This window comes from Schistocerca nitens, chromosome 11, assembly GCF_023898315.1.
Source record: "Schistocerca nitens isolate TAMUIC-IGC-003100 chromosome 11, iqSchNite1.1, whole genome shotgun sequence".
Lineage (NCBI taxonomy): Eukaryota > Metazoa > Arthropoda > Insecta > Orthoptera > Acrididae > Schistocerca > Schistocerca nitens.
The window spans coordinates 106,027,301-106,037,014 of NC_064624.1; the positions used below are offsets into that span (position 1 = coordinate 106,027,301).

The 9,714-nt window shown below is 37.9% G+C and overlaps 1 protein-coding gene across 1 annotated transcript in view; it reads left to right on the top strand.

Moving 5' to 3' along the window:
• LOC126213343 (plasma membrane calcium-transporting ATPase 3-like) overlaps window positions 1-8,720 on the top strand; it is a 548,976-nt gene extending 540,256 nt beyond the window's left edge. The window contains exons 21-22 of the mRNA XM_049941041.1: window positions 3,764-3,878; window positions 8,233-8,720. Coding sequence (XP_049796998.1) covers window positions 3,764-3,878; window positions 8,233-8,367 — 250 coding nt within the window. The 3' untranslated portion in view covers window positions 8,368-8,720. The remainder of the gene's footprint in view (window positions 1-3,763; window positions 3,879-8,232) is intronic.
• Window positions 8,721-9,714: the final 994 nt, after the last annotated feature.

Sequence of the window (9,714 nt, forward strand, 5' to 3'; positions counted from 1 at the left end):
CTTAAGAGCAGTGGTAAAAATAAAGTCTCAGTATAAGAATTTGCACCCATATGCTGCAGTTTATTAAAATGACCTGTATAGATTTAGTAATAATAAATAATAGTTATTTAGATGTTGAATGCTATTGCAAAAATGAGTTTTCTGGCTTTTTAAGAACTCTTAATTTTTCTGTTTTAAACATCAGCTGATTCTTTACTGTTGGTCATTCTCTGTGTCAACTGTTTTGGCCCTTGTTGGGAACTTGAATATCTGTGTTTAGTTTAAGACTAATCGTTTATTTTGTGTTAGGGTTGGAATGGTCGTTTATCATTCAGTGTGATTGTAAGTGTGATTGATGGACTATACTACTAGTGGATGAAAATGACCTATTGTCAATTGTTAAGGGAGTGGTTGGAGTAAACCTAGAGGTTTGTGGAGCCATCATCAGTATGTAGCGACGCTGCCGCGCGCTATTTCAAGCTCGCCAGTGTGTGTGTGTGTGCTGTGCGCGTGTTTCAGTACAGTGATGTAGCGACGCTGTGTAGTTCCGCGCCCAGCCTCTAGAGGCGCTGTGTTTTATAACTTTTATATACGTTCTGTTTCTTATGATTATTATTCCTTGTTTTTTAGAGTTAGATAGTAGTTCCTTGTCTCCTGACTTGTGTGGACGGATACTATTTTCTCTCCTAACTACAGAAGTTCCCGAGGATTGAGGATCCTCTGTATAGATCGGAAGCAAAATTTTATAGCCCCGAACTGTCCACACATGCCGGGCGTCGTCAGATACGCGCCGCAATAAAGTTATTATTACTCAACTGAAGGTCTTCATTCTTCCGAATCACGTCAAGCAAAAGTCGGACAGCCACCAGTTTAGCTGTACCCGACAAGTATAAAAGAGGGAGTGGTTGTGGAACACAAATTAAACTAACAACTATTTCAAGGTTTTTTTCTTTCAGCAAATGAATGGAATATGTAAGCTTTTTTATTTACTTTCCTTTAATTTTGTGTAAATTTAAATAAATGCTTGAGCACAGGTACCAGCCTCAAGTCAGAATGAGTATGAATGACACATTTGGTATAACATTGCTTTTGATGCATTTTATCAAAATCCCTATAATGTTTTTACCGGTTGATGAATATCTGATGCTGATAATATGGGTGATATTAGTGACTGCAATTATCGAACCACTATCACAAATATTAATTTCTCTTTATCTCAGTAGATAATTGTTGCATATCATGCTCTTATTGTGCAGCTTTTTAGAACCAAACCACTGGGATCAGCGGCAACGGCGGGATACTGACCATCTGGTAGCAGTTGCAGGGCCCTGTATTGTCTGGACTGGCGCCAGTGTGGCACATAGCCACAAAGTGTGAGGTCCTAGGGTCTGTCAAAAAGAGCCAGATTAGTGAACCATGTCATGCATCAGGCCAGACCAGAATAAATTATTTTAAAAGTCAAATCACCTGCTCAAAGAACACCTGGAATGTTGATTTTCACTAGTAACACTTTTCCTAGTAAAATATTGGGTCCCAGGCTGGTTGGGAGTTATTCTCTTGAGAAACCCAGTGACTGTTTGATATTAAAAATTTTTCTTCTCCCCATGTGGGGGAGGAAGTGGAACAGGCTGATGCCACTCCCTATATAGTAAAGACTTCTCTCTCTTGTAAAGCAGGAAGGAAGCCCATTGGATATTCTAAAAAAATTTAAATTTTAGTTCAGTCTACCATTTTCTAGAAATTTTGGATGTGGGAAAACAGCCCACTGGATGATGTAAGTACACATCTGAGAAGTGGGAATGTGGAGTTCACTTTTCTCAAAATTGCATGCATGTGAAGACAGCTAATTGGATAAGTTATAAAACACTTACTAGGCATGATGTTGGGTCACTGTTATAGAAAATATCTCTCTACCATGTCTTTAACAGAGCATTCTGATTGATAGTGTGTTCTTTTGCATGGGTTTTGTGCAGAGCAGAGAGGAAAGATTGAATTTTTGTTCTCTTTGGATAGAGAAATGGAAGGAGACAATGAGACCTGGAGACACTGAAAAGTGTACATTCTTTCATTGTAAGTATGGCAGAGGACACACGTGTTTTTCTAAAAGTCAGTCAATCACATTATGAGTGACGACTAGTGGCTGGCTATAGACACCGCTTTATGAAGCACTTGCCCCTCCAACTCATTAACTATGGTGGGGTTAGATTGCAGCCCAGGAGAACTGGGGAGGAAAAGCAGTCAGGTGACTTTTGGTCCATAGCTTCTAAACTTGATCAGGTTCAGTAATATAACACTTGGTCGGAAATGTAAGGGCTCGCCCATGATTGAGCATACTTTGTCATCCAAGGCTTTTAATTCAGTAGTTAGATGGAACCCCCTTTTAATACTAAATGTGATGCTTGTTATATGAACCAACACCTGGGACTCATTTACAAGGGCCATTCTATTCATATCATTCAGTCTCTTGCACAACAGAATCATTTACGCATCTGAGTGAAACGTGGGGAGTGATCTTCTCTCAGTTGATCCGAGTAGTACAGATCATTCTTACAGCCAAAGAGGCTCAGTGGCTCAGCTGTAGTCTTACTAACTTGAAGTTCTTTCTAGCCACATACAACAAAGAGGATATTTGAACATGTCATATAAGGGAACATTTCATGTATTGCTGGTTCTTTTTCTGTGTATTTCTCATGATTGATTATGAAGAGAAGTGGAAAATGAGCTCTAACCTGGAAATAATTCATTTCTATATAATGCATTTTATTCCTCTGTGGGTAAGACATGTTCCTGAAAGTTTAGCCATACCTTTTTGTTACACCATGTATGTGGATACTGTCTGCAAAATGTGTTGCAGATAAAGTTTGTAAATAAGTAATAAATTAAAATGTCATGCCTGATGTTGAAGTTTTACTGCATGAACAGCAAAAATATAGTAAGTGGTAAATTTTTATTCTTTCACTTCCTTGCACAGGGAGAAAAGTTTCAAAAAGTTTGAAATTGCATGTAAAGTTCTCAGAAGTCCCTAAATGCTTTCATTCTCAAATACTGGATGAAAACATTGTGAGTAATGTTCATGTTGTGAGCTATACTGTCTCAAGGCCTATACACAGTTTCTAACTTTAATGCTTGAGTTGTTGGTTTAGATCTTTAATGTAAGATTATGCATCTTAATTATTAGATTATGACAATATTTTAACATTTTAAATTCAGTCAGTAGTTACATGAAGTACCTAAAATCAAATTTTTGTTTCATCAGGAAATTGTTACGTAAGAAAGCAGCTACTGGAACCATGTGACGGTTTCAGCCATTTAATAATATAGTTCTGTACAGCCTATTTCAATTTGTCACCCAGGTAGACAACAAGAAATTTTTACCACAATTTTTCCATTTATGTCTATTTCTGGTTCCCATAAGTAATTTTTAACTTTTCAAAATTCTATAATGTGAGTCTTTGCTGCAACAGGCCTGTTCATCTGCCATCTTTACTGTGCCATTAAGTTTGGGCCATTGAATAGAATGTTTCTATCATGAAAAAAACCTTTTACACTTGAGTTTAGTTTTGCTTCTAAGGTCCAGATATTATGATCCCAGCTGTCTGTTATTAATCTCAGATTAGCACCCATTCTCTGTTATCATTTAAAACAGTTATTTGTAGTATTTGAGGTTGTGAGAGGAACATTTACTATGCTTTGGTAATGCATCCAGAACCAGACTTCTAAGGCATGAAATATTTGGAGTACAGAAAGCACTGCAATTGATGAAAATAATAAACCAAATTTGCAGGCGGGTTCGTGGCAGGCACAAAGCTCACCATAAGGTCCTTCCGAGCCCGAGTGAACCGATGCTTCCTCGGAGTCGGGTTTTGTGGCTTCGAGGGATTTCAAGAATACGCACTCAGGTAAGGTTTCTGTTGCAATTTTTGAAGAAGCTATTATTTCATCTCCTAACTCTAAGTACTGGAGAACCAGTCTCTCCCTCAAACCAAGTGAAGTGGCACAACAGTTAACAAATGGGACTCGAATTTGGGAGGATGACAGTTCAAATCCACATCTGGCCATCCAGGTTTCTCGTGATTTCCTTAATTCACTTCAGCCAAATTCCAGGGCAGTTCCTTTGAAAGGGCACGGTCTGTTTCCTTCCGCATCCATAAAACAATCAGAATTGTGCTTTGCTCTAAGGACCACAATGTCGAAAGGATGCTGAACACTATTCTATGTTCTGTCTCGTAAATTTGTTTGTTTCTATCAGCAGTACTAAATATTTAACCTGTTGAAGTTAAGTACTAGCTAACTATTATAGCTCATAATGTATGTTACTTACCTAAATATTTAGTGTTGCCAATAGGCACCCGTGAAAGTGTACAAAAATATATTAGCTTTTGAAACTATTAGCTCCTTCTTCTAGGAGGTTGGGGAAGGTTTAAAAGGAAGGACAGCTCACTCCAGCCCCGGGATGACAAGTGACCCACCTGTTCTCTTTGATTTTTTGCAATCTTTGCAGAATATATTACAGGATCTCTTGTTGGTTATTTGGTGCACATTCTATTTGCCAGTGTACAGCAGCCCTCCACTTTGCTCCACTGTCTTCTCTTTAAACTCAAATATTCCTTACCTGTGGCATGTGCTCCATGTTCTTCAATCTGTGCATATAAGCAGCAATAAAGGAAACCAAGGCGACATTTTGAAAGGGAATTAAATTTCGGGTAGGAGACACTAACTTTTTATGACATTGTAATTCTGTCAGAGACAGCAACATACTTGGAACTTCAGTGGAATGGAATGAATAGTGCCTTGAAAAGACAATATAAGATGAAAATTAATAATGGAATGTAGTCAAATTAAGTCAAGAAATAATGAAAGGATGACATTAGAAAATGAGACACTAAACATAATCAATGAGTTTTGTTATTTGAGCTGCAAAATAATTGACAATGATGGAATTAGACAAGATGTAAAATGCACACTGGCTATAGCAAGAAAATCATTTCTGAAAAATAAAAATTCGTTAACATCGAATATACATTTAAGTGTTAGAAATATTTTCTGAAGGTATTTATCTGGAGGGTAGCCACGTACAGAAGTGAAATGTGGATGGCGAACAGTGCAGGCAAGAAGAGAACAGAAGCTTTTAAAATGTGGTGCTACAGGACACATGAGTATTACATCCATAGATGCAATAACTAATGAAGATGTACTAAATGGAATTCATGAAAAAGAAGTTTGTGCCATTATTCATCTAAAAGAAGGGATAGTTTACAGGGTACATCCTGAGGCAACAAGAAATTGTGAATTTAATACTAGTGTGTTTGGGGGGGAAGGAGGAGAATTGTTAAGTAAGACCAAGGGATGAATACTGCAAGCTCATTTCGGTGTAGCATGCAGCAGCTGTGCAGCTATGAAGAGGCTTTTGTACACTGGATAGCCTGAAATGAAGAGCTACAGCAAATCAGTCTTTGCACTGAAGAGCATGACAACCCAAGTGCAATTCTGTTGTACACGCAATGGACAGCTTTGAAATGGTCACATGAAAAACCAAAAAGGTAATTTTTGTTGCATAATTCTGTCAGGGTCTCCTTAAGAAGGTCATATAAGGCTTTTTCTGTTGAAATTATATTATTGGAATCAATGTGAGAGGCATTTAACAAGCTCTGCTTCGACATTCACATTAGTAAATTTGCATTTTATTTTACTGTACACTTGTAATTAAATAATTTGTGTATTGTTTGAGAGTTATTTGACAACTTAGAATTGCAGTAACAATTCAAAGCTTCACTCAGGTAAAATTTCACATACATAATATATGCCACTGATGGGGTATAATTTTCCCCACGGTGAAGTGCAGCTGTTTATGTAGTGTGGTTAGAGACGGATCTGACCTGTATTGGCTTGTCTGCTGCTCAGTTTCTCTAGATACTTCAGACAGGATGAAACCACAAAATGTGTTAGAACAACCTTGTAATAATAAGGATGACAGCTTACTGTCTTATATTAAATATGTGGACATTGTGTTTGCATACAGGATTATTTCCACAGCTATAACATTTCAAATCTGAAAAATTAATCATATGTGAATAAACTGCTGTTAAACGTGTTTCAGTATCTTGAACCATTCTGGAAATAAGTGTCTTATCTGATTATCCATGTAAGTAATAGCAATGGTGAATGGAATATGTGTCTTATGACCCACATGCCAGATATATGAAATGTATCTAACAGGGCAAGAGAGGGAGGGGTCGGGGAGTAGCGAGGATGGGAGAGATGTCGGTGAGGGGCTACGAGGGGTAGGACGTGGCTAGGTATATAGCCAGAGCTGACTCTATTCTGTGTTCTTGAGAGCAACATTACTCTTGCCTGTTTATTTTAATTTTTGAAAACAGAAATGGAGGATGCAGAGCCTTGCCAAGTGTATCACATCCATACCGAAACATACTGTCCGTGACATGAAGTACCAGATCTCAACCAGTAATATTTTGGAGGTTGTTCAAGGATATTTTCTGAGCATCCTGGAACAAGGGACTTGTGGTGCCCAGTGACTCAGTAAAGAGTGATAATGTAATTATGATTTACTCAAATTTTTACCCCAATTTCCATCGTATCTGTGCAAATACCTTTACAACAGTGAGAAAAGCCTGTAATATTCAATCATTTTAACATCGAAGGATCCAGTTTCTTGTAGGTGCCTATTCACATATGGAAGTACTGTGACGTGGATGCTGTTGCTGTGGGGACAGTGCAGCACAACACTGCTGTTTGTAAGTATATATGAGTTTTTGCTGTATCCCTACGTGAGACAGTGGTGCACTGTGGCATGTATTATAAAGTTAATTTAGTGAGAGGAAGTACAATATTTTATTTCACTTATCCTTTGTTCACCTTCACAACAGTTTTGTGATGGTCACAAAATGTTGATAAGTCCTACACCCTGCAAGTGGACCTTGTAATTTTTATTTTTCCTAAAAATTAATTTAGTCCATTTTCATCTGCTACATTAAGTTATTATATCTAAAAACAAAGATGATGTGACTTACCAAACGACAGTGCTGGCAGGTCGATAGACACACAAACAAACACAAACATTTTGTGTGTATGTTTGTGTTTGTTTGTGTGTCTATCGACCTGCCAGCACTTTCATTTGGTAAGTCACATCATCTTTGTTTTTAGATATATTTTCCCACGTGGAATGTTTCCCTCTATTATATACATAACATTGAGTTATTAGGTTGAATTGTAACATTTCAGTTTCCCCATGTGATAAAAAAATTTATTTATAGCATTATTGATTGGGATGTGACAGACCACGGGGATGAATTACACAACTGTTTCTTCAAAAACTGATTTCCATGGATATAGCTGAAATCCGTGTTACAAAAACGGCAAAATGAATTGACCAGTAGTGCACTACAACAACTAAAGTAAAGATCAATACCAAATTAAATAATTTTTTTTACCTCTTAGAGCATTACACATAACATTCGGAGAACCCCTACAGGAAGTACATAGTGGCCAACTCTTCATCAGTAAATCTATCCATACTACTGTGCTTCACAACAACTAACACAGCTGGAAAAAGAAACCCTAAACAGAACCAAGCAGACTTGAGGGTCTAGTGCAAAGTGGGAATTGCTGTGGGCAACAGTAATTTAATGGATCAGGTTTGTTCTAGACAAGACACACAGGATATTCTGTCAAGAGTTGCACTATTATCCAGATATTTTCAGTGCAATTCAGACAGAGAGATAAATGGGGGTAAGGAATCAACTGAGATCCAGTTACTCTTGAGGTCACAGGTCCCTTGTATCAAAACACTTTAAAAATATCCCTGAACAGTGTCCAAAGTTTTGTCGGCGTAGTTACACACAGTGAGCAACACAAATGTTCATTTGTTTGTCTGACTAACGAGAGCGTCTCATAGAAGTGTTTAACACTTGTAACTTTCTGGGACTTAAAGAAAGACATGATACATATCAAAAGAAATATTTTTGAAAATGTAAGTAATTCTCTTACATGGCAGAAACTACAAATATTCTCCACTGTCCAGTAGAGATCGGCAGATAACAGCTCTCACAGACACGGATGAGCAAGTATTCTACTCCTACTCGATTCGTTAATGGAGCAGCAAGTAACGTTGATATGTGATACAATAAAATTTATGCTTTGGTATAAACCTCAAAATGGTTTACAGAGTTTAGATCTAGAAGTATATGTAAAACCTCAACATTGCTGTAATTGGTGCATTTCCCCCCACATTTGCAGATCAGAGTGGTGAACGCTTTCCGTGAAGGAGTGGAGAAGCACGTGAACCTGGAAGACCCCACAATAATCGAGGCCCTGCAGAAGCACGCGACGTACTCGAGGCGACTGTCAGCCAGTTTCTCGGTGACCACATAGGGGCGGCAGAATGGGGCACGAGCAACCGGCCAATTGTTGGCACGTGGGGCAACAGCAGCGTGGCTAGTGGTGCTCTGTGGGATGTGACCTCGCAGTTCCACTGCAGGTGCTGTTGTGCTGTCGCGATGATTTGTGCATCTCGTATGAGTGTTTCCCTATGGAGACCATTGTTGTCTGCTTCTCTGAGTCTGCAAATGGATGACATTTGGATTTCACTAATGACAGACTCAGCTTCATTTATCACAGATCAGATACTCAGTGACAGTGAACAGTGTGCTACACAGGTTCAAATTATTAGATGTTTACTTTCTGTGATGGTAGTGAAAGTTGAGACAGCTGTTAACGTTTGACTGATGAAGGTTCGGTGTTTGAGTTAGCAGCTTCAAACTGTTTGAGTTAGCAGCTTCAAACACAATGTATTTTGTACTTGGAAATACAAATGTGTGACAGCCTATATTTTTATATAGTTAATATGCATAAATGTACAACTTTTATATAATTAAAGAGAAAATATGTTAAGCTGAAATCCTATATGTAGTATGATGCAAAATACATGAGTACATTTCTTTCTCCTGCCATGAAAGCTTCACATAAATCTCATAAATCAGAAAGTAGTCCAATTAAATCAGGTAACATTGAGGGAATTAGATTATAAATGAGACACTAAAAATGGTGGATGAGTTTTGCTATTTGGACACCAAAATAATGGATGATGGCCAAAGTAGATAGCATATAAAATATAGACTAGCAATAGCGAGAAAACCATTGCAGGAAAAACATAAATTTGCTTAATGACTAAAAGAAGGGATTAATCTGAAGGATACATCCTGAGTCATTACAGAATTGTCAGTTTGGTAATGGAGCGAAAGGAGGGGGGAGGGGGGGGGTAAAAATTACAGGAGGAGGCTGAGGTATGAGTGCAGGTAAGCAGGTTTGAAAGGATGTAGGTTGTAGTAGTTATACAGAACTAATGGGGCTTGCACATGATAGAATAGTGTGAAGAGCTACATCAAATCCATCTTCAGACCGAAGGCCATGATAACAAGACCTCAAGTGCTCTTAACAGTTAGAGATCAGTCACAGGCATTCAATTGATGTGTTGTCATTTGCTTCTGAATAAAGCTGTTTGGCTTTTTATCCTAAATTTTCACTTACCAAAACTTGTTTCTGATTTAACAATACCCATCCTTTCAGTTGTGATATAAGATTGTTTGGTATATTTTGCTTCATTTCAAGCAGATCATTTTTACATATATTTATGCTGTCAGTTGTCAACTTCTCTCTCTCTCTCTCTCTCTCTCTCTCTCTCTCTCTCTTTCTCTCTCTCTCTCTCTCTCTCTCTTGTTT